At 47.0% G+C, this 25,043-nt stretch overlaps 1 protein-coding gene across 2 annotated transcripts in view; it reads right to left on the bottom strand.

Moving 5' to 3' along the window:
- Positions 1 to 25,043, bottom strand: part of smox (spermine oxidase) — a 60,908-nt gene that overhangs the window by 9,284 nt on the left and 26,581 nt on the right. The window contains exons 3-6 of one of the 2 annotated variants that reach the window (XR_004414347.1): positions 24,066 to 24,292; positions 19,924 to 20,097; positions 10,625 to 11,342; positions 1,052 to 1,178 (exon numbers count right to left, since the gene is read on the bottom strand). Coding sequence is in view for 1 of the 2 variants with exons in the window: in XM_033035394.1 (XP_032891285.1) it covers positions 10,625 to 11,342; positions 19,924 to 20,097; positions 24,066 to 24,292 (1,119 nt within the window). In the remaining variant the exon portion in view is untranslated. The remainder of the gene's footprint in view (positions 1 to 1,051; positions 1,179 to 10,624; positions 11,343 to 19,923; positions 20,098 to 24,065; positions 24,293 to 25,043) is intronic. The other variant, XM_033035394.1, reaches the window with a different exon arrangement.

The raw sequence follows: 25,043 nt of genomic DNA, 5'->3' as shown, positions 1-25,043 counted from the left end.
AAACCTGCTCCAGATCGTTCAGGACCTCAGACTGGGGCGGAGGTTCACCTTCCAACAGGACAACGACCCTAAGCACACAGCCATGACAATGCAGGAGTGGCTTTGTGACAAGTCTGTGAATGTCCTTGAGTGGCCCAGCCAGAGCCCGGACTTGAACCCGATCGAACATCTCTGGAGGTACCTGAAAATAGCTGTGCATCGACGCTCCCCATCCAACCTGACAGAGCTTGAGAGGATCTGCAGAGAAGAATGGGAGAAATTACCCAAATACAGGTGTGCCAAGCTTGTAGCGTCATACCCAAGAAGACTCGAGGCTGTAATCACTGCCAAATGTGGCTCAACAAAGGGTCTGAATACTTATGTAAATGTGATAATTCAGTTATTTATTTTTAATTACTTTGCAAAAATTTCTAAGCAGCCATGTGATTGTAGCTCTGTCCACCAGCCTAAATATTGATTACTTGCACTGTGCTACTGTGACAGCAACTCCCAAACCCACGGCAAACGCAACAGCACTTGGAAACACCTTTAGTTTAGTTTATTGTCACGTGTTAATGAGGTACAGTAAAAAGCTTTTGTTGCGTTCTAACCAGTCAGCAGAAAGACAATACATGATTTCAATAGAGCCATTTACAGTGTATAGAGACATGATAAGGGAATAACTTTAGTGCAAGGTCAAGCCAGTAAAGTCCGAATAAAGATAGTCCGAGGGTCACCAATGAGGTAGATAGTAGTTCAGGACTGCTCTCTAGTTGTTGGTAGGAAGATTCAGTTGCCTGAAAACAGCTGGGAAGAAAGTCCCTGAATCTGGAGGTGTGCATTTTCACACTTCTATACCTTTTGCGTGATGGGGGAGGGGAGAGGAGGGAGTGGCCAGGGTGCGACTCGTCTTTGATTATGCTGCTGGTCGAAGGCCTGTCACAGACCTTTCACTGAGATGGTCAAACTGCCTCAAGATGTGGACTACAGTGGTGTTAACTGCTGCTAACGACTCGTTGTCATGAGACAACACGGCACTGAGGGCCCCGTGTGCTCCTGTTCTGTGCCTCACCATCGCCCTAGCTGATTGCATCTAAGCCACCGCTGAGCTGAGTGCCCCTGGGTTACTGTGCGGATGGGTGTGGTGTCACCTGCTGAGGAGTCTGAGCACGCACTGGGTCCTGTTACCCGAGGGGTGCCTGCAAAGGTAGAAAGAAGACAGGGTTATAACGAAGAAAGCAACTATCAGCAGCACTGCACTTACCTCAGAAACTACACTGGGCATCCTGACAGCTCTTTGTTGACCACCATGGGCATTTGTAGACTAGCATGATTGTCAACGAGGAAATACTTGAACATGGATTAACGAACACGGATGACACAAAGCTGGGGGGCAGTGTTAGCTGTGAGGAGGATGCTAGGAAGCTAGGCTGGGTGAGTGGGTAAATGCATGGCAGATGCAGTATAATGTGGATAAATGTGAGGTTATCCACTTTGGTGACAAAAACAGGAAAGTAGACTATTATCTGAATGGTGGCCGATTAGGAAAAGGGGAGAAGCAACGAGACCTGGGTGTCATGGTACACCAGTCATTGAAAGTAGGTATGCAGGTGCAGCAGGCAGTGAAGAAAGCGAATGGTATGTTAGCATTCATAGCCAAAGGATTTGAGTATAGGAGCAGGGAGGTTCTATTACAGTTGTGCAGGGTCTCGGTGAGACCACACCTGGAGTATTGCGTATAGTTTTGGTCTCCTAATCTGAGAAAAGACATTCTTGCCATAGAGGGAGTACAGAGAAGGTTCACCAGACTGATTCCTAGGATGTCAGGACTTTCATATGAAGAAAGACTGGATAGACTCGGCTTGTACTCGCTAGAATTTAGGAGATTGAGGGGGGATCTTATAGAAACTTGCAAAATTCTTAAGGGGTTGGACAGGCTAGATGCAGGAAGATTATTCCCGATGTTGGGGAAGTCCTACTCCTGCACCTAATTTCTATGTTTCTGTTTACGGTGCAGAAACAGGCTCTTTAGCCCACCGTGTCTGCGACGACCAGCGATGCATGTATACTAGCACTATCCTACACACTAGGAAACAGTTACAATCTTTTACTGGAGCCAATTAACCTACAAACCTGGACATTGAGAGATATTGATAGAGAGATATAGAGATAGAGAGTGATAATATAGAGAGATTGAGAGATAGAGATAGAGAGAATAGAGGTATATACACATATACAAATGCATATATATATATGTATATACAGAGAGAGAAAGAAGGGCTCAACATGTACTATTAAATTATGTGAGTGGACCAAAACCCCTGATAGTTTTCTGATTATGACCAAAAAACAGGATAATAGTTGTTGAAGTTGCTGTGGAGTATTGTGTTCAGCTTTGGTCACCCTGCTATGGGAAAGATGTTATCAAGCTGGAAGAAGCACAGAGAAGATTTACGAGTATATTGCGAGCACTTGGAGGCCTGAGCTATCGGGAGTGTTGAGCAGGCTTGGACTTTGTTCCTTAGAGTGCTGGAGGATGAAGGGTGATCCTATAGAGGTGTATAAGATAATGAGGGGGGGGGGACTAGTATAGATGGGGCATTTTGGTCATAATGGGCAAGTTGGGCAAAAGTCCCTGTTTCCATGCTTTATGACTTTATGACTCTAAATCAGAGTGTCTAATGTGTGCAACTCCCACACCAAACTCACAACAGCTCCCTGAGTTTGACAAATCCTGGATCTAACAGGGAAGCATAGAAACGCCAGATGCTGGAATCTTGAGCAAATTGTGGATGCAACCCAGAACATCACACAAACCAAACTCGCCTCCATTGACTCCATTTATACCTCACGCTGCCTCGGCAAGGCCAGCAGCATAATCGAGGACAAGTCGCACCCTGGCCACTCCCTCTTCTCCCCTCTCCCATCAGGCAAAAGGTATAAAAGTGTTAAAATGCACACCTCCAGATTCAGGGACAGTTTCTTCCCAGATGTTATCAGGCAACTGACTCATCCTACCACAACTAGAGAGCAATGCTGAACTACCATCTATCTCATTGGTGACCCTCTGATTATCTTTGATCGGACTTTTACCTTGCACTAATCGTTATTCCCTTATCATATATCTATACAGTGTAAATGGCTCGATTGTAATCATGTAATCATGCACACAACAAATGCTTTTCACTGTACCTCGGTACACGTGACAATAAACTAAACTGAGAACCCAAAGTGCTGCATTCGAGCAATCTGAAGAAGGCTCCCAACCCCAAACGTCATCTGTCCTTAAATTCCATAGATGCCGTCTCACCCACTGAGTTCCTCCAGCACTTTGTTGTTTGTTTGAACATCCCTGGCTCGTACATGGTAATGGTCCGTAACATCACATTGCTAAGCTAAATTAAGACAAGCTTTTTTTTCCCCCCACTTTAGAAGTTAAAAGCTTGACAAAGAGCCACTCAAAATCAGACATTTCATACTTGTTAAATCCAAATACCAGCCATTAAAAAGCTTTTTTTTTCCAAAATAAACACTGATGTTTTCTTTTGGGAGAGCAAGGAACAGGCTGTGACTGAACTGGTATAGACGCAGGAAATGTGACGCCCGAGGAAATACAACAGTTCAGATGTCAACCCCAACAATTTTGACCCATTTTCTTTTGTGGCTGTTGGTGCACGGCCAGCCTTTTACCAGTTGATCCGCCTTATTTAACCCACGATGTTCAAAGCGCTTGAGGATCTTCCATAATTCATAAACATTCATAAATGACAGGAGCAGAATTGGACCATTCGGCCCATCAAGTCTACTCTGCCATTCTAGACAGGCACTACCATCCATGGCAAGGAAAATGTCCTTTCCCCTCGAGCTTTTTGTCTTACCAGGAAATTATTTGTCAAGCCTCCTGTGATTCACTGATAAACCACAAGCCTGAATTGCAAACGTACCTAAGAAACGGACGGGAAAAGGCAAAAAGCAAAAATCCTCAGATGCCGCAAATCTGAAATATAATCGGAAAATGTGGGAGATACTCATCACGTCAGGCAGCATCTGCGGAGGGAGAGGCAGAATTAAGGTTTCAGGTCAATCATCTCAGGAGCAATGCCTTCTACTCCTCGAATGGCATCCACCATAGGTTTTGCTACAGAGGTACCTCTTTGCCTAATTTCATTCCCTTCTGAATGAAATTCAGCATTTATTTGCACTTCACAGCCAGTTCAGTAGTTATTACATATTCTGAATTGTGAGGCATGTAGGAAGCAACTGCAGTTGCTGGTCGAGACCTTTCTTCACACCCAAAATTTCACCCATTCCTTCCATCCAGCCTGTCCCGATGAGTTACTCCAGGATTTTATGTCTATCTTTTGAATTGTGAGGCGGTTGTTGGGAATTTCAAAGTCACCCATATCCAGGGCCTATGCAGTCACATCAAGGTTTTCCATGTAAGGAAGGCCAATATCCTTCCCTGAAAGGCATCATTAAATCAAATGGGTTTTACAATAATCTAGGGGTTTCATGGTAAAAGATAGACATTAGACAATAGATGCAAGAGTAGGCCAATCGGCCCTTCGAGCCAGCACCGCCATTCACTGTGATCATGGCTGATCATCCATAATCAGTGCCTCGTTCCTGCCTTCTCACCATGTCCCCTGACTCCGCTGTTTTTAAGAGCTCTATCTAACTCTCTTGTGAAAGCATCCAGAGAACTGGCCTCCACTGCCTTCTGAGGCAAAGAATTCCACAGATTCACAACTCTCTGGGTGAAAAGGTTTTTCCTCGTCTAACGTGTCAAATCCCTTAATAATCTTATATGCTTTAATAAGATCGCCTCTCATCCTTCTAAATTCCATAGTATACAAGCCCAGCCGCTCCATTCTATCAACATATGACAGTCCAGCCATCCCGGGAATTAACCTTGTGAACCTAGGCTGCACTCCCTCAATAGCAAGAATATCCTTACTCAAATTTGGAGACCAAAACTGCACACAATACTGCAGGTGTGGTCTCACTCAGGCCTTGTACAACTACAGAAGGACCTCTTTGCTCCTATACTCAACTCCTCTTGTTATGAAGGCCAACATAGCAGGGGGCGAGCTCAGCCCCATGCTGTACTCACTCTATACTAATGACTGCGTATCCGGTCATAGTGCGAACTCTATCATCAAGTTCGCTGACGACACCACTGTTGTGGGACGTATCACTGATGGGGACGAGTCAGAGTATAGAAGAGCGATCAACCGACTGACCAAATGGTGCCAGCACAATAACCTGGCCCTCAACATCAACAAAACCAAGGAACTGATTGTGGACTTTGGAAGGGGTAGGATGGGGACCCACAGTCCAGTTTATATCAATGGGTCAATGATGGAGAGGGTCAAGAGCTTCAAATTCCTGGGTGTGCACATTTCCAAAGATCTTTCCTGGTCCCAGCACACTGATGCAATTATAAAGAAAGCACATCAACACCTCTACTTCCTGAGAAGATTACAGAGTCGGTATGTCAAGAAGGACTCTCGCTAACTTCTACAGGTGCACAGTAGAGAGCATGCTGACCGATTGCATCGTGTCTTGGTTCGGCAACTTGAACGCCCAGGAGCGGAAAAGACTACAAAAAGTAGTAAACACTGCCCAGTCCATCATCGGCTCTGGCCTCCCTACCATCGAGGGGATCTATCGCAGTCACTGCCTCAAAAAGGCTGGCAGCATCTTCAAGGATCCACACCATCCTGGCTACACACTCATCTCCCCGCTACCTTCAGGTAGAAGGTACAGGAGCCTGAAGACTGCAACGTCCAGGTTCAGGAAAAGCTGCTTCCCCACAGCCATCAGACTAATAAACTCAACTGAAACAAAACTGAATATTAACAATATAACCATATAACAATTACAGCACGGAAACAGGCCATCTCGACCCTTCTAGTCCGTGCCGAACACATAATCTCCCCTAGTCCCATATAACTGCGCTCAGACCATAATCCTCCATTCCTTTCCCATCCATATAACTATCCAATTTATTTTTAAATGATAAAAACGAACCTGCCTTCACCACCTTCACTGGAAGCTCATTCCACACAGCTACCACTCTCTGAGTAAAGAAGTTCCCCCTCATGTTACCCCTAAACTTCAGTCCCTTAATTCTCAAGTCATGTCCCCTTGTTTGAATCTTCCCTACTCTCAGTGGGAAAAGCTTTTCCACGTCAACTCTGTCTATCCCTCTCATCATTTAAAAAACCTCTATCAAGTCCCCCCTTAACCTTCTGCGCTCCAAAGAATAAAGCCCTAACTTGTTCAACCTTTCTCTGTAACTTAGTTGCTGAAACCCAGGCAACATTCTAGTAAATCTCCTCTGTACTCTCTCTATTAATAAACATTATCTGTTTATTTGCACTTCATCTGTTTATTTATTCATGTGTGTATATATTTATATAATGGTATATTGACACACTGATCTGTTCTGTATTCATGCCTACTATGTTCTGTTGTGCTGAAGCAAAGCAAGAATTTCATTGTCCTATCTGGAACACATGACAATAAACTCTCTTGAATCTTGAACGTGCCATTAGCTTTCTTGACTGTCTGCTGTACCAGCATGCTTATTTTCAGTCACCCTACATCCTCATAGCATCCTCCTCACAGTTCACACTGCCACCCAGCTTTGTGTCATCTGCAAATTTGCTAATATTACTTTTAATCCCTTCATCTAAATCATCAGAGACTTTAAGACTTTTGCCTCCATCACTGTGGTGGATGTTAATTTGTGTTTATAGTGTGTTTTGTTATTTATTAATATATGTATGACTGCAGGCAACGAAATTCGTTCAGACTGAAAGGTCTGAATGACAATAAAGGAATCTAATCTAATGTATATTGGTAACACGGTGACTCTTGTGTACTGCCTGAATGGTTCAAAGGTTTCTTTATTGTCACGTGTACCAGCTACAGTGAAACACATTTAGTGTAATCTACTGTTCTTGCATTTATGTATTTGTAGAATAGCCCCTAAAGTATACTGAACTTTACTGCGTTACTGAACTGTATGCAAAAAATAATAATTTCACTTCACACTGCCTCATCAATCAGCATAATCAAGGAGTTCCACAAAATTGCTGGAGAAACTCAGCGGAGTAGACTCAGCGGGTGCAGCAGCATCTATGGGCGAAGGAAATAGGCGACGTTTCGGGCCGAAACCCTTCTTCAGACTGATGGGGGGTGGGGGGGAGAAGGAAGGAAAAGGGGAGGAGGAGGAGCCCGAGGGCGGGCAGATGGGAGGGTGGGAGGAGACAGCTAGAGGGTTGAGGAAGGGGAGGAGACAGCAAGGACTAGCAAAATTGGGAGAATTCAATGTTAATGCCATCCGGACGCAAGGTCCCCAGACGGAATATGAGGTGCTGTTCCTCCAATTTCCGCTGTTGCTCACTCTGGCAATGGAGGAGACCCAGGACAGAGAGGTCAGATTGGGAATGGGAGGGGGAGTTGAAGTGCTGAGCCACCGGGAGTTCAGGTAGGTTATTGCGGACTGCGCGGAGGTGTTCGGCGAAACGATCGCCCAACCTCCGCTTAGTCTCCCCGATGTAAATCAGCTGACATCTAGAGCAGCGGATGCAGTAGATGAGGTTGGAGGAGATACAGGTGAACCTTTGTCGCACCTGGACTGCTTGGGTCCTTGAATGGAGTCGAGGGGGGAGGTGAAGGGACAGGTGTTGCATTTCTTGCGGTTGCAACGGAAAGTGCCCGGGGAGGGGGTGGTGCGGGAGGGAAGGGAAGAATTGACGAGGGACGTGTCTCACACCGGACACTCCCTCTTCTCCCGCCTTCCTTCAGGCACGTGTTACAGAAGTGTGAAGACACACACCTCCAGATTCACGGACAGCTTCATCCCAGCTGTTACCAGGCAACTGAAACATCCTATCACCAACTAGAGAGCTGTCCTGACCCACCATCTAGCTCATTGGAGACCCCTCGGACTATCTTTAAACAAACTTTACTGGACTTTATCTTGCTCTGAACGTTAATCTGTACACTGTGGACGGCTCAATTATAGTCATATATAGTTTTTCTTAATTCTTAAGGGGTTGGACAGGCTAGATGCAGGAAGATTGTTCCCGATGTTGGAGAAGTCTAGAACAAGGGGTCACAGTTTAAGGATAAGGGGGAAATCTTTTAGGACCGAGATGAGGAAAACATTTTTCACACAGAGAGTGGTGAATCTGTGGAATTCTCTGCCGCAGAAGGTAGTTGAGGCCAGTTCATTGGCTATATTTAAGAGGGGGTTAGATGTGGCCCTTGTGGCTAAAGGGATCAGGGGGTATGGAGAGAAGGCAGGAACGGGATACTGAGTTGGATGATCAGCCATGATCATATTGAATGGCGGTGCAGGCTCGAAGGGCCGAATGGCCTACTCCTGCACCTATTTTCTATGTTTCTATGTTTCTATTTCCACTGACTGGATAGCACGAAACAAAAAACAAGCTTTTTACTATACCTCAACTCAGTACAGGTGACAATAAACTAAACTAAACTAAACTCATGACAATAAAGTACCATTGAACCATATTGAATGAGTAAATTATTTTCTCCTGCTCCCATACTGATCATCCACACCTCCAGCCACCAGTAGAATAACCCAATATGAACTAAATATGATATGATGATAATGTGTAGGAAGGAACTGCAGATGCTGGTTCACACCGAAGATAGACACAAAAAGCTGGAGTACCTCAACGGGTCACACAGCATCTCTAGAGAAAAGGAATAGGTGACTTTTCGGGTCGAGACCCTTCTTCTAGCTGAGAGTCAGGGGAAATGGAAACAAGAGTATAGAAGGTACATCAAACAAATGAATGAAAGATATGCAAAAAGCAACGATGATCAAGAAAAGGTGGAGCCCACAATGGTCTATTGTTGGCTGTGAAGGGTACGCGATAACGAGTGATAGAGACAGTCAAACGCAACAGGATGACAGTGAAACTAGAACGACGACTAGGGTGGGGGAGGGACGGTGAGAGACGGGATGCCAAGATTACTTGTAGTTAGAGAAATCAATATTCATACAAGTTACCAACATGTTACAAACAAAAAGGAGGACTCAGTGTGGGGAAACCCCAGTGAAGGGGGGGGGGGGGGGGGGGGGGGGGGGGGGGGGGACGGTGGACGGGGGGAACAAGGAGGACCCGGTGTGGGGGAACTGCCGAGAAATAAGGGGGACCACAAATGGAATATGTTTAAAGTGGTTTGTGGAACATGGAATACTTTTGGAACTTTATCAGCCCCCTTTATGTGGTGGCTCTTTGTATACCTTGGGTATGCAAAACAAAGAGTATCACTGTCACCTGAAATTAAGTACCTTTAATTCATTCATTCATTCATTCATCATTCCTTCATTCATTCATTCATCATTCATTCATTCGTTGAGGGTGAAGGGTTCCTCCACCAGAATCTCAGCACAGAACGGGGCAGCTGGTACAGTGTAGGAAGGAAGTGCAGATGCTGGTTTAAACCAAAGATAGACACAAAAAATGGAGTAAAGGGGCTGTCCCACTGCGGCGACCTAATCCGCGAGTTCACAAGAGTGTCTTCGACCTTCAAGCTCGAGGGCACTCGCCTGGAAAACCTCAAGTTGGATCAACCGTCAGCGATGAAACCGCGAGCTGGATCGATCGACCGCACACACACACACACACACAAACACATCGCCAAGGCGGGGGCCACGGAGATGCGGGGAACGCTGTCTGAAATTCACACCCGCGATGAAGAGGAAGGTAAAAGACGGCTGCACAGTGTATGGTAAGTTCTTTAGAGAGTGCGGAGGGGGGAGGGGAGAGAGAAGGAGGGAGAGGGAGAGAAGGGGGAGAGAAGGGGAGGAGAAGGGGAGGAGAAGGGGGGAGAAGGGGGGAGAAGGGGGAGAAGGGGAGGAGAAGGGGAGGAGAAGAAGGAGTGGAGACACTTTTAAGAAGTCAGATAACGTTTAATAAAGTTTAGCGGGCATTTTACCTACCGGTCAGTTTTCGTTGGTCCTGAAAACTCCAATGAGCCAATTAAAATGCCCCGTCAGCGAAGGAGATTGCCTACGGCTGCCCTCGACTGCCTGTAACTAAATAGCGACCCCACTCCACTGCTCTACGAGTTAAAAAAGAACCATGCCGACCAATTTTTTATCGCAAAAAATCTTTCAACGCGCTAAAAAAAATTTCCACGACCTAGCTGATGCCGCGAGTATGCGGGAACTTCCCTCAAGCATGAAGGAGAGTTCCAGTGACCTCATAGGACCTCCTAGGACCACGTGTCAACCATGCTGCGAGTTTGAGTCGAGGGCAAACTCTTCTAAACTCGCAGATTTGGTTGCCGCAGTGGGACAGCCCCTTACGGCAGCGGGTCAGGCAGTGTCTCTGGGGAAAACGAATAGGTGACGTTTCAGGTCGAAACGGTCTGAAGAAGGAACTCGACCCAAAACGTTGCCTATATCCTTCGCTCCATAGATGCTGCCGCACCCGTTTCTCCAGCATTTTTGTCTACCTTCCAAAACGTCACCTATTCATTTCAGCACCTATTCTCCAGAGATGCTGCTGATACAGTGCATTACAAGGACCAGTGCAGGGACTGCGAGTTACGGCTCGCAGGCAGAGGTTGGGGGAGAGCGGCGGCAGCCTACCTGTGAACTTCCGCAGCAGCTCGGTGCACGTCTGCGCCACCGTCTCGTCATCGTATCGCTCCATGATGATGGCTTCCTCCCCGCAGATCCACCCGCTCAGCACATGGCCGTAGCGCTCGGACGGGTAGAGCACATCGAAGCCGCAGATCTTCTTGTACCACAGGTCCTGTGGGTAGGCCGGGCTCTCGCTCTCCGCGTCGTCTTCCCACACAAAGTGGATGCTGTTACACTCGGGGCTCCAGAAGGGCTCCTCGAACTCCAGGAAGATCTTATCCGTGGTGCTGATCCCCAGCATGCGGATGGCCGAGACCTTCTCCTCGGGCAGGTGGGGGTGGAACATGGTCTCGTGGTACTCCTTCAGCACGCCCAGTGACATGGTGACGATCACGTGGTCAGCCGGGATGACCTCGCAGTCCTCGCACTCCACCCGCACCCGATAGCCCAACTCCTCCTCCTCCTCCTGCCCCTCCACATTGTGGTCGGCGAAGGTCCGCTGGATGTAGTGGATCTCCTCGCTGAACGAGCGGTTCCAGTGGATGCTCTTCACCACCTTGTTCAGCTGGATGACCGACTTGGGAATGTCCCGTGCCAGGATCTCCACGATGTTGATGAAGCCGCTCGGGATGACATGGTGAGCCCCGGGGATCTCCGTCCACTCGCCAAACTCACTGAGGGAAACCTCGTCCATGCTGTGACAACTGCTCTCACAGCTTTCAACCTGGTGACCAGAACCAGAAACGATTAACGCCTTCGAGAAATTAATTATTAAACCATCCGCTTGAATTTCCCTCCTCCGTAATCAAGGTGGGATTTGCCACGTGCAGAGTGATGAAGGGTTTCGACAGCGCAGGAAGGGAGTATGCAGTAGAGTTGCTGCCTCACAGCACCAGAGACCCTGGATCATAGTTTAGTTTAGTGATTCAGCGCAAAAGAGGCCCTTCGGCCCACCGCGTCCGCACCAACCAGCGATCCCCGCACATTAACATTACCCTACACACGCTGGGGCCAATTCTACATTTTATACAAATATACCAAGCCAATTGGACCAAATCTTTGGAGTGTGGGAGGAAACCGAAGATCTCGGACAAACCCCACGCACGGGGAGAACGTACAAACCCGTATTCTGGATTTCTGGCGCTGTAAGACAGTAGCTCTACTGCTACGCCACCGTGCCGCCTGTTATCCTGCCGTCTGATCTATCCTGACTACCGGTGCTGTCTGTACGGAGTTTGTACGTTCTCCCCCCCCCCCGACCGCGTGGGTTTTCTCCCGGAGCTCCACTTTCTCCCACACTCCAAAGACGTACAGGTTTGTAGGTGAGACTCGACTGGCGAGACCGACGTTGGGCAGAGCCATAGTGGTGGGTGACTCCATTGTGCAAGATGCGGACAGGAGATTCTGTGGCGGCAGGCGAGACCCGAGGATGGTCAGTTGCCTCTCTGGTGCCAGGGCTCAAGATGTCTTGGACCAACTTCAAAACATCCTCAAGAGGGAAGATGAACCAGCCGGAAGTAGTCGTGCACGTAATACAAACAACGTCAGGAAGAAGAGGAAGGAGGTTCTGCAACGTGAGTTTAGAGAGTTAGGCAGCAGAATGAAAAGCACGACCTCTAGGGTGGTTATCTCTGGATTGCTTCCAGTACCTCGTGCTAGTGAGGACAGGAACAGGGAGATAGGTGCAGGGAGTAAGGATTTAACTTTATAGACCACTGGGATCTCTTCTGGGGTAGGGGTGATCTGTACAAAACGGACGGGTTACACCTTAACTGGAGGGGGACCGACGTTCTGCCAGGCAGGTTTGCTAAGGCTACACTTGTGGGTTTAAACTAAATAGCGGGGGGAGGGGTTGGCAAATTGGGAGTATAAAGATGGAGTTAAAGGGGAAGTGAGTACAGGAAACGTTACAAAAGACTTCCGAATTAATGAGAAGGGAAGTTCGAGAAGGCATAAGAGAGTAAGGTCAGGGGCAATAGTGACCGGTGTGAGAGGGGAGGTGAATACGGAGTTCAAAGTGTTGTATATGAATGCGCAAAGTATAAGAAATAAAGTGGACGAGCTTGAGGCTCGGTTAGAGATTTGCAAGTTTGATGTTGTGGGAATTATAGTGACACGGCAGCAAGAGGGCCCCAGCCAACACGGTGACACAGCAGCAAGAGGGCCCCAGCCAACACGGTGACACGGCAGCAAGAGGGCCCCAGCCAACACGGTGACACGGCAGCAAGAGGGCCCCAGCCAACACGGTGACACGGCAGCAAGAGGGCCCCAGCCAACACGGTTAGACCACAGCAGCAAGAGGGCCCCAGCCAACACGGTGACACGGCAGCAAGAGGGCCCCAGCCAACACGGTGACACGGCAGCAAGAGGGCCCCAGCCAACACGGTTAGACCACAGCAGCAAGAGGGCCCCAGCCAACACGGTGACACGGCAGCAAGAGGGCCCCAGCCAACACGGTTAGACCACAGCAGCAAGAGGGCCCCAGCCAACACGGTGACACGGCAGCAAGAGGGCCCCAGCCAACACGGTTAGACCACAGCAGCAAGAGGGCCCCAGCCAACACGGTGACACGGCAGCAAGAGGGCCCCAGCCAACACGGTGACACGGCAGCAAGAGGGCCCCAGCCAACACGGTTAGACCACAGCAGCAAGAGGACCCCAGCCAACACGGTTAGACCACAGCAGCAAGAGGACCCCAGCCAACACGGTTAGACCACAGCAGCAAGAGGACCCCAGCCAACACGGTTAGACCACAGCACTTCAAATTAACAGGAGAGATTGACAAACAAGGAAAAGTTCACCCACTTTACACAACTCCCTTATTGTTGGCCTAGCCTCTCCTAATTTAGTTTAGTTTATTATTGTCACCTGCACCGAGGTTCAGTGAGAGTTTTTTTCTTGCGTGCTATCCAGTCGGCATAAAGACTACACATGATTACAATCATGCCGTCCACAGTATAGATACCGTATAAAAGGAACAATGTCTAGGTATGTTGCAAAGCCTACCTGAAGCGTCGCTGAAAATCTGTCGCTGCGGGTGTGCGCGATTTTGGCGCCGTTTAGAGGGGGCGGGTTTAAAACGCGATTTTCTCTAAGCTGTTCCAATCGAAAATGTTCAGCCTAGTTAATTATTAACGAAAAATCGCTGAAAGACCCCGTCGCAAAAGCTATTATTAGGTTTAAAGGCCTTGAATAATAGTTATAGTAGTTTAAAAATCAATCTCTAAACCCGCGACCGCCAGCAACCGCAGGGTCTCATAAAGCAAACCATAGAAGGTAGGCTGTATATTTTTACATTAAAAAGGGCTTCTAAAGATCCCTTTATACAAAGTTTAATATTGCGAGTAGCTCATTTTGGGCCCCATTATATCCCGCAGTATTTTTCTCGGCATTTGGGGCACAAATCTACCGCAATGTGAACGTTCTAAACCAGCGCGTTCCACGGGGACCCACTGGAAAGCTGATTTAAATGGACATTTATTTACAGCAATTAAACACTAAATTCCTTCCATTTGGCCTATAAATTAATGTAAATGAGATTTTAAAATCATGTTTTATTGTGAATTATTTGTGAATATTATTTGGACATTTAGGCTATTTAAAAATGTTAATCATTTATTAAGAAATGGATAGATGTTTAGATCTAGTAATTGAAGTCTGAAATTAGCTACAATTAGGTAACTAACTAATTATATGCTTTAATTTCAGGTCATCCAAGTAAGATTATTTTATATTTGTTTCAGAATGCTTCAATCTATGATAACTGAAAATTTCATTCAGTTCTCTTAATTTTTAAGAAAGTTATGGGCTTTTGACTGTTCACGATCACAGCTTTTTTGTTATGTCCATAGAAAATCAATAGGGAACAAGATGCTCATTTCCCAGTATGAAAATGGCCATAACTGTTTAAATACTTGAGATATGAAAGTGAATTAGGTGTCAAATTAAACTTATTTTTATGCTTTATCTGATGGGATAAATTACAGACTTGATTTTTAAAATCTCAAAATTTTGTAACATTGCTACAATGTCTAAGAAAGAACTACAGATGCTGGAACAATCGATGGTAGACAAAAAATGCTGGATAAACTCAGCGGGCGAGGCAGCATCTACGGAGTCTGAAAAAGGGTCTCGACACGATACGTCGCCTATTCCTCCTCTCCATAGATGCTGCCTCACCCGCTGAGTTTCTCCCGCATTTTTCATCTACCTTGTAGAGGGAACAATGTTTAGTGCAAGATAAAGCCAATTGAAGATAGTTTGAAGGTCCCTAATGAGGTAGATGGCAGGTCAGGACTGCTCTCTAGTTGGCTGGAGGATGGTTCAGTTGCCTGATAATAGCTGGGAAGAAACTATCCCTGAATCTGGAGGTGTGCATATTCATACTTTTGTACTCTTGCCTGATGGGAGAGGAGAGAAGAGGGAGTGTCCAGGGTGAGACTGGTCCTTGATAATGCTGGCCTCCTTGCTGAGGCAGCATGAAGTGTAGATGGAATCAAATGAAGGGGAGTTGGTTTACGCGCTGGTCTGGGCTGTGTCCACAATGCTCTGCAATTTCTTGCGGTCTTGAACGGAGCTGTTCCCAAACCATGCTGTGATGCAGCCTGATAAAATGCTTTCTCTGGCGTATCTGTGGAGGTTGGTGAGGATGGTTGGGGCCATGCCGAATTTCATCAGCCTTCAATGGAAATAGAGGCATTGGTGTGCCAGTTCAAATTGCTGGTGATATTATCACTATTTGAGAGCTTGATCTACGGCAATGCTTGCCAATTCCCAATACTTCCATGTCAATATATAGAAGGCTATGCACCTAATGTAGTTAAATGGATTAGTATAGATGGGTGCAATGGCCATAAGATGATAACTTCTGATGTGATAGGAGCAGAATTAGTCCATTCGGCCCATCAAGTCTACTCCGCCATTCAATCATGGCTGATCTATCTCTCCTTCCTAACCCCATTCTCCTGCCTTCGCCCCATTACACCCGTACTAATCAAGAATCTTTCTATCTCTGCCTTAAATATATCCACTGACGGTCTCCACAGACCTCTGGGGCAAAGAATTTCACAGATTCACCACCCCGACTAAAGAAATTCTTCCTCATCTCCTTCCTAAAAGAACATCCTTTAATTCTGAGGCTATGACCTCTAGTCCTAGACTGTCCCACTGGTGGAAACATCCTCTCCACACCCACTCTATTCAAGCCTTTCACTATTTTGTTTCATTGAGATCCCCCCTCATTCTTCTAAACCCCAGTGAGTGCAGGCCCAGTGCTGACAAACGCTCATCATTGGTTAACCTACTCATTCCTGGGATAAGTCTTGAAAACCTCCTCCAGAGCCAGCACATCCTTCCTTATATATGGTGCCCAATATGATCACCATGGACATGGACCAAAGGGCCTTTTTCTGCGATGTGGGAAACTCTACATTTGCACAGTGTAATCGGATAGATTAAACTCTACAACACAGGGCTGTTTCTTGCACTAAATTCCAGACTTTATCCTCCACTAAATATAGTACATTTTGGACGGCTCGATAGTAATCATTTATAGTCTCTTGTGTTCAAAAAGGAACTGCAGATGCTGGAAGATCGAAGGTACACAAAATTGCTGGAGAAACTCAGCGGGTGCAGCAGCATCTATGGAGCGAAGGAAATAGGCGACGTTTCGGGCCGAAACCCTTCTTCAGACTAGTCTCTTCTTTGACTGGATAGTACGCAACAAAAGCTTTTCACTCTAACCCAGTGCACGTGACAATAATAAGCTAAACAAAACTCTTTTTAACTGTTCAACCTGCTGCTCTTTGCCTTTGTACAGTTACCCAGAGAGCCAGTAACTGGTCAACCTAATCTCAAAATTATCTTTGTAAGAGTTCACGTTCATGTTTATTGTCACTTAACCAACTAAGGTACAGAGCAGGGAATTGTTAAAGCCTGAACTACATCACGTAATCTCAATTTGGGGTTGTATTTATTTGTGGGCTGAAGGGCCTGTTCCAGTGCTGTACTGTTCGATGAATTTATGAAAAGTTTTGTAATCTATATATTCCCCAGACGATGGGAATGGAGGCCGCACAACTAATACTCTGCCACGCACAATTTGAGCGAATGACACAGAATAGGATCAAATATGTTTCCCTTCCTGGTGTTTATTAAGTAAGATGTTAGAGCTGATTTAAAAATAGTTTTCACATCTTCCACATGTGGATCTTTAGGAGCTTCTATGTTTAGCATTGACATCATTCAGGAAAAAGACAATTTTTTTTTTACAGCTATCTCTCGAAGTGCAGCCAAAATAATTTTCCTGTAAAGAGTCTTTTCAATCTTCACGCACAGGCCAAAATCAACTTCCCTCTGGTGCAAAGTAGATGAATCGCTTTTTTTTAGGCCTGCTTTTTTAGACCCGAGCTTCTCCTCTGTAAATAACGTGAGATTTTCCACGTCCAGAGTGATGAAGGGTTTAGACAGACAAGGGCAGCACAGCAGCGCAGTGCAACGGTAGAGTTGCTTCCTTACTGCGCTAGAGACCTGGATTTGATCCTGACTATGGTTGCTATCTGTACCAAGTCTACACGTTCTCCCCGTGGCCTGCGTGGATTTAATCCGGATGCTCTGGTTTAATCCCACATATCAAAGACGTACAGGTTTGTAGGTTAATTGGCCCTAATGTGTAGAATAGTGATAGTGTACGGGGATCGCTGGTCAGCGTGGACATGGTGGGCCGAAGGGCTTGCTTCCTCAATGCAACTCAAAACTAAACCAACCTGAACTAAACTAAAGTGTTTTCATTGGTGGGAGGCTCAGTAATCGCAGATTACACGCAAGAAATAAAAGGTCATTTATATGCTTTGCGATTTGGGAAGAATTACCCAGAGGAGAAGTGGAAATAGATCAGCGACTGACTTTCAAGAACAAAGTAAATAAGGATGTACAGTTTAGGAGCAGGGGCAGGCCACTTTAGTTTAGTTTAGTTTAGTTTATTGTCAAGTGTACCGAGGTACAGTGAATAGCTTTTATTGTGTGCTAACCAGACAACGGAAAGACAATACGTGATTACTATTGAGCCGTCCACAGTGTACAGATACGTGATAGAGGGAATAACATGAATAAGGTTTAGCGCAAGATAAAGTCCAGTAAAGATTGATCAAAGATAGTCCGAAGGTCTCCAATGAGGTAGATAATAGTTCAGGACTGCTCTCTTGTTGTTGTTGGATGCTTCCGCTTCCTAATGACAGCTGGGAAGAAACTGTCCCTGAATCTGGTGATGTGCGCTTTCACACTTTTGTACCGATGGGAGAGGGTGAGAAGAGGGAGTGGCCGGGGTGAGAGTCGTGCTTGATAATGCTGCTGGTATAATTCACCATTCAATTCGATCACAGTAGATTGGACAGTAACGACCTATTCCTAAGGAGCGTGGTGCCAAGCCACAGAACGACTGTCATTATGCAGCCATGAAGGGGGTGGCCGTGGCAGTCCTTCTGCCATGACTAGCGAGTGGTGAATCTGTGGAATTCTCTGCCTCAGAGGGCGGTGGAGGCAGGTTCCCTGGATACTTTCAAGAGAGAGCTAGATAGGGCTCTTAAAAATAGCGGAGTCAGGGGATATGGGGAAAAGGCAGGAACGGGGTACTGATTGGGGATGATCAGCCATGACCACATTGAATGGCGGTGTTGGCTTGAAGGACCGAATGGCCTACTCCTGCACCTATTGTCTATTGTCTAACCCCTGGCAGCAGGCATGGCTCACCTGTCACGGAACCAGCCCCTGCTGGCCTCTGACGACCAGAGAACCGGAGAGGAGGTGGAAGGAATCGGCGACGGCAGACGAAAGAACAAAAAACCGGGAAGAAGAACCGAGGCCTTACCTTCCGTGCCCTCAAGGGCAGCCGCGGGAGGCTTCCCCGGGGCACAAAGGCTGAACGGTAACTGAGGAACAGCAGCTCGCAGGATCGAGGTGACATCTACAACGGGCCTTTATGGACAGCTGAAGCTTGGACTTTGAAAATGGCGCCAACGCCTGGCCACTTAATGAGCTATTTCTATACACTTTGTATTTAAGATGGGATTGTCCCTATGTATAGTAATAATTTACTGGAGCTGCTAGGGAGAGTCATAGAGCATGGAAACAGGCCCTTCAGCCCAAATCATCACTGCCCATAAACTTATACGTGATAGGAGCAGGATTAGGCCATTCGGCCCATCTAGTCTACTCTGCCATTTAATCATGGCTGATCTATCTTTCCCTCTCAACTCCATTCTCCTGCCTTCTCCCCATAATCCCTGACACCCATACTGATCAAGAATCTTTCAATCTCTGCCTTAAAAATATCCATTGACTTGGCCTCCGCAGCCTTACGTGACAATGAGTTCCACAGATTCACCACCCTGTGAATGAAGAAATGTATCCTCATCTCCTTCCTAAAGGTACAGCCTTTTATTCTGAGGCTATGGCCTCTGGTCCTAGACTCCCCCACTAGTGGAAACATCCTCTCCACATCCACTCTATCTATACATGCTGACCAAGATGCCCATCCAAGCAAGTCCCACTTGCCCTCTGGGAGAGCAGGGAAGTGAGTTAATATGTCCGTCCCCCTGATGTGGGAAGACACGACGAGGCAGATGGTGTCCTTTCCCAAGTATGATAATGGGTCAATGGTGCTTTTGTTGTCCCCTGTACGAAGTGCAAACGCACAGTGAAATTATACCTTACCTAAATGTGAAAACGCACACCTCCAGATTCAGGGACAGTTTCTTCTCAGATGTTATCAGGCAACTGAACCATCCTATCAACAACTAGAGAGCAGTCCTGAGCTACTATCTACCTCATTGGTTACCCTCGACCATCTCTTATATGACTTTACTGGCTTTATCTTGCATTAAACGTTATTCCCTTGTCATGTATCTGTACACTGTGGATGGCTCAATTGTAATCATGTATTGTCTTTCCACCGACTGGTTAGCACGCAACAAAAGCTTTTCACTGTACCTTGTTACACGTAACAATCAATTAAACTGAACCTAAGCACATCCCCGATTAGCAAATTGTACAGAAATAGTCAACTGATCGCGCGTGCAAGAGGCGCTATATTTTGGCGCCATTTTCAGAGTCTAGGCCTTGGTCTAGATGTTGTGAGTGGAGCCCGTTCCAGGCAAGCCCCAGGCTGCTGAGGGGCCTCCAGCCGTCACCTTCCCTTGGACACGCGGGTCGACACTGTGAACTGACGTCCCTCTCCTCGCCCGCCCACCTTGGTTCCCCCAGGGGTGCTTCCCGCAGCCGACACGTTTCCTGCTTCAAGCTAAGTCGTACCTTCAAGAACTGCTGGAGCATCGCCAACTTCAACTTCTTGCTGATGCCAGAGTCCTCGCGGTTTGCCTTGAGGCGCTTACGCACCACATTTCTTGTGAAAACGCCAACGCTGTTTTGGCTTTCTGCGCCAACGGGCCTTCCCCGTTGGAAGAACTCCTGTGTCAGGTTATAGACCTGTCAAAGGAAGTTGGGTAAAAGTTACTGGGTGGCAGCGGTGGCGCAGCGGTAGAGCTTCTGTGTAACTGAAGAGGGCGCCCAACCCAGGCGACTGTTTGCATGCTGGCCACAGAAGCAGATCTACAATCACATATTACAGTCACTCCACACTTTTAAATCTCTACTCCTACAGCAACATTGCTTGAGCAGCTTACAGCCCAGTGGTATGAATATTGATTTCTCTAACTTCAGGTAGCTCCGGCATTCCCTCTCTCTCTATCCCTCCCCCACCCAAGTCGTACTAGACAATAGACAATAGGTGCAGGAGGAGGCCATTCAGCCCTTCGAGCCAGCATCGCCATTCAATGTGATCATGGCTGATCATCCACAATTACTACCCAGTTCCTGCCTTCTCTCCATATCCATTAATAAATAATAATAATAATAATAATAATAAATACTTTATTGATCCCCTCAGGGAAATTCAGATGTCCAGAAGCCCCCAACCAACAAACCCACAGATTCAAAACGAACGCAGACAGAAAATACATAGAATACAATGTGGACACTACCTGAGAGCAATAAATACTTAAAAAGACCAATAATTAACAATTAAAAATTAAAAATTGCAAAATACATCCCCCTACAGCCTAGCGGTCCGAATTATAAAATCTAATGGCTGCAGGGGTGAAGGATCTCCTGAACCGCTCCGTTCTATATGGCAGGGAGAGGAGCCGGTTGTTGTTCCGAGTGCTCTTTTGACTCTCCAGAATTACATGTAGGGGATGCCCGGGGTTTTTCAGGATGATCTGCACCTTGTGCCTCATACGCCTCTCAAGCACATCCATCCCAGAGTCTACTCTCCCCTCCAGCACTGAGCTAGCTCGTTTAACCAGTTTGACCAGCTTCTTGTTGTTTTTTGCACTAATGCTGTTGCCCCAGCAGACAACAGCGTAGAAAATAACACGTAGAAATTAACTCCCTAAGAGTTCTATCTAACTCTCTCTTGAAAGCATCCAGAGAACCACCCTCTGAGGCAGAGAATTCCTCACACTCACAACGCTGTGTGAAAAAGATTTTCCTCATCTCCGTTCTAAATGGCTTACCCCTTATTCTTAAAACCCCTGGTTCTGGACTTCCCCAACATTGGGAACATGGTTCCTGCCTTTTTTGCATATCTTTCATTTATTGTTCTTTATCTCTCTACATCATCGTCTATATCTCTCGTTTCCCTTATCCCTATCCAGCCTGAAGAAGGAACTCGACCCGAAACATCACCCATTCCTTCGAGATACTGCCTGTCCTGCTGAGTTACTCCAGTTTTTTGTGTCTATCCTTCTTGCTTTAACTATGTCTACCTTATTATGTATCTGTGCACTGTGAATGGCTTGATTGCAAAATCCTGTATTGTCTTTCCGCTGACTGGATAGCACGCAACAAAAGCTTTTCACTGTACCTCGGTACACGTGACAATAAACCAAACTGAACTAAACTAAACTCACAGTGTCAGAGACCCGGGTTCCGATCCTGACCTCGGTGCTATTTCTACAGGGTTTGTACATTCTCCCTGTGATCGTGGGGGTTTTCTCCGGGTGCTCCAGTTTCCACCCACACTCCAAAGATATACAGGTTTGTAGGTTAATTAGCTTTAGCAAAATTGTAAATTGTCCCTAGTGTGTAATGTGTTAGTGTATGGGGCGATCGCTAGTCATCGTGGACTTGAGGGCCAAAAGACCTGTTCCCGTGCTGTACCTCTAAAACAAATAGTGAGACCTGGCCACAATCTCACTGATAACTTGGTGGGCCTAAAAGGCATTAGTTAAGCCCAAGATATGTTTAGCACATAGCCTAGCTTTAATTACCTTTGATTTAGCTTGCCAGGACATTTCAGTAAGCATTAAAAAGTCTGTAAGACCATAAAACTGGAGCAGATTTAGGCCATTTGGCCCATCGTTCATTTACTCATGGGCGATCTATTTTTTCCTCTCAACCCCATTCTCCGATAAGACATGAGACAGGAGTGGACCACAGTGGTCTGGAGACATGTAGAGGCCAGGGGGCACAGGAAAGGGGGTAGGGGGACTAGTAGTTAAAATGGAGAATTCAGTGTTCATACCATTGTGTTGTAAGCTACCCGAGAGGAACATGTGGTACTGTTCCTCCAGTTTGCGTACTGGCCACCCACTGGCAATGGGGGATGCCCCAGGACAGGAAGATCAGTGTGGGAATGGGAAAAGTAGTTAAAATGGTGAACAACAGGGGAAAAAAAAAAAATCAGACAAAAAGTGCTCTCACTCCTCCAGCCTCACATTCCAGCCCTCATTTTCTCTCTAGCTGTAACTCTAGCTTCACTCATATTTATTTTCATCTTCGCACTACCTATTGTACCTGTCCATGGCTTGATGTTCTCATCAATAGTATGACTCGGCTGGATAACATTCATAGAATCATAGAGTGATACTGTGTGGAAACAGGCCCTTCAGCCCAACTTGCCCACACCGGCCAACATGTCCCAGCTACACTAGTCCCACCTGCCTGCGTTTGGTCCGTATCCCTCCAAACCTGTCCTATCCATGTACCTGTCTAACTGTTTCTTAAAGGTACACAAAAAAGCTGGAGAAACTCAGCGGGTGCAGCAGCATCTATGGAGCGAAGGAAATAGGCAACGTTTAGTCCTCCTCTGGCACCTGGTTCCATACACCCACCACACTTTGCGTGAAAAAGTTATCCCTCAGATTCAATAGACAATAGGTGCAGGTGTAGGCCATTCGGCCCTTCGAGCCAGCATTCCTGTTCAATCTTTTCCCCTTCACCTTGAACCTTAAGACAAAGTTTTTCGCTGTATCTCAGTAGACAAGAATAAACCAAAATCAAACCCACTGTCTCGATGTCCTCGCAAAAAAAGATCATAGAACAGGACAGCACAGTAATAGGCCCTTCGGTACAGAATGTCCATGATAAAATGATGTCAGGGTGAACTAATCTATTCGGCCTGCCCAGGATCCCCATCCCTCCAGTCCCTGTATACCCATGTGTCTATCTAAGAGCCTCCTAAACACAACGATCATATTTGCCTCTATCATCACCCCTGCAGCACATTCCAAGCACCGAAAACTTGTCCGGTACATTTCCTTAGAGTATTGTGCCTCTCCCCTTACAGCTACGCCCTCTGGTCTCTGGCATAAACTTGGCAGAGAGCCTGCCAGCAGTTGTCACTGTTCAATTTGAAGAGCTGCATTTTTAGTTTTTTTTCTGACAACACATTTGGGGAAAGGACTTTTTGGGGATATTTCTTTATACAGTATGGAGGTTCTCAAACAGAACATTACAATGGGCAGTGCCTCAGCTGCAATGGGCAATGCCTCAGCTGCTTCTGACGGTTGTTCAAATGAGAAAAGATAACATTAGCACCAGGGCCGGATTTAGATGAAGAGAGGCCCTAAGCTGTTCCACTTGTGAGGCTCCCTCCGCGTTGGTTTTCAGCGCTGGTGGTGAGGCAGCGACCGGACAGCCATGGCGGCCAAATCTCCCACAATTCAAAGCGAGGGAGAAAGTGCCCAGCGCCGACCAGTTGCCGTTGCAGTGCGCATGCGCAGGGCGGCCGATGATGTGCTGGCCGTGGCTGTGCGCATGTGCAGGGGGGAGGACGTGCAGGGGGCAGCAATGCGCATGTGCAAGGCGGCCTGCCGTGCCGGCGGATGAGGAGCGAGCGGTGCCCGGCGGCCCGGACACGGATAGCGGGGGGAAATGGAGAGAGAGAGATAGAGAGGGGGGCCCACCCAGAGTTGAACGGTAGGTGTCCTGCCTTGGCCGGAGGCCCCCTAGATTTCGAGGCCCCAGGCTTCAGCCTATGAGGCCTAGTGGTAAATCCGGCTCTGTGAGGCCCCCCTAGACCTCGAGGCCCTAAGCTTAAGCTTGTCTAGCTTATAGGTAAATCCGGCCCTGATTAGTGCTGTGCAGATTGGGGTGGGGGGACATGGTCTCACCTCGTTGTATACATCGCTGAATTCTTCAATGACATCCTTAGGTATTCTCTGGCCACCACTGGTATAGTAGTGGGCCACTCCATTCTTGGAGTAGAGGCTGATGCGGCCAGTGCTGCGTTCTCCATCTGTAGTTTCTTCAAGGAGACCGTGGTCTTCTGCTAGCTGATACACTGGGTTCCCATCAGCACCGTGGATCCAAGTAGCCCCAAGATCAAAGGTGGCGCAGCCTGAAACCACAATTTTCACATTCATTAATTACAGCCTTTATTTCCCACCCGCCCTCCTGATTTTTCGGGGCAGCACTGCGACGCAGTGGTAGAGTTGCTGTTTCCCACCGCCAGAAACCCAGCTTCCATCCCGACTATGGGTGCTGTCTGTAGTGTCAAGTTTGGGTGCTGTCTGTAGTGTCAAGTTTGGGTGCTGTCTGTAGTGTCAAGTTTGCGGATGACACTAAGCTGGGGGGCAGTGTTAGCTGTGAGGAGGATGCTAGGAGGCTGCAAGGTGACTTGGATAGGCTGGGTGAGTGGGCAAATGCATGGCAGATACAGTATAATGTGGATAAATGTGAGGTTATCTATCCACTTTGGTGGCAAAAACAGGAAAGCAGACTATTATCTAAATGGTGGCCGATTAGGAAAAGGGGAGATGCAACGAGACCTGGGTGTCATGGTACACCAGTCATTGAAAGTAGGCATGCAGGTGCAGCAGGCAGTGAAGAAAGAGAATGGTATGTTAGCATTCATAGCAAAAGGATTTGAGTATAGGAGCAGGGAGGTTCTACTGCAGTTGTACAGGGTCTTGGTGAGACCACACCTGGAGTATTGCGTACAGTTTTGGTCTCCAAATCTGAGGAAGGACATTATTGCCATAGAGGGAGTGCAGAGAAGGTTCACCAGACTGATTCCTGGAATGTCAGGACTTTCATATGAAGAAAGACTGGATAGACTCGGCTTATACTAGAATTTAGGAGATTGAGGG

Source organism: Amblyraja radiata, chromosome 1, assembly GCF_010909765.2.
Source record: "Amblyraja radiata isolate CabotCenter1 chromosome 1, sAmbRad1.1.pri, whole genome shotgun sequence".
Classification (NCBI taxonomy): domain Eukaryota; kingdom Metazoa; phylum Chordata; class Chondrichthyes; order Rajiformes; family Rajidae; genus Amblyraja; species Amblyraja radiata.
This window is presented reverse-complemented; position numbering and strand designations above follow the sequence as displayed.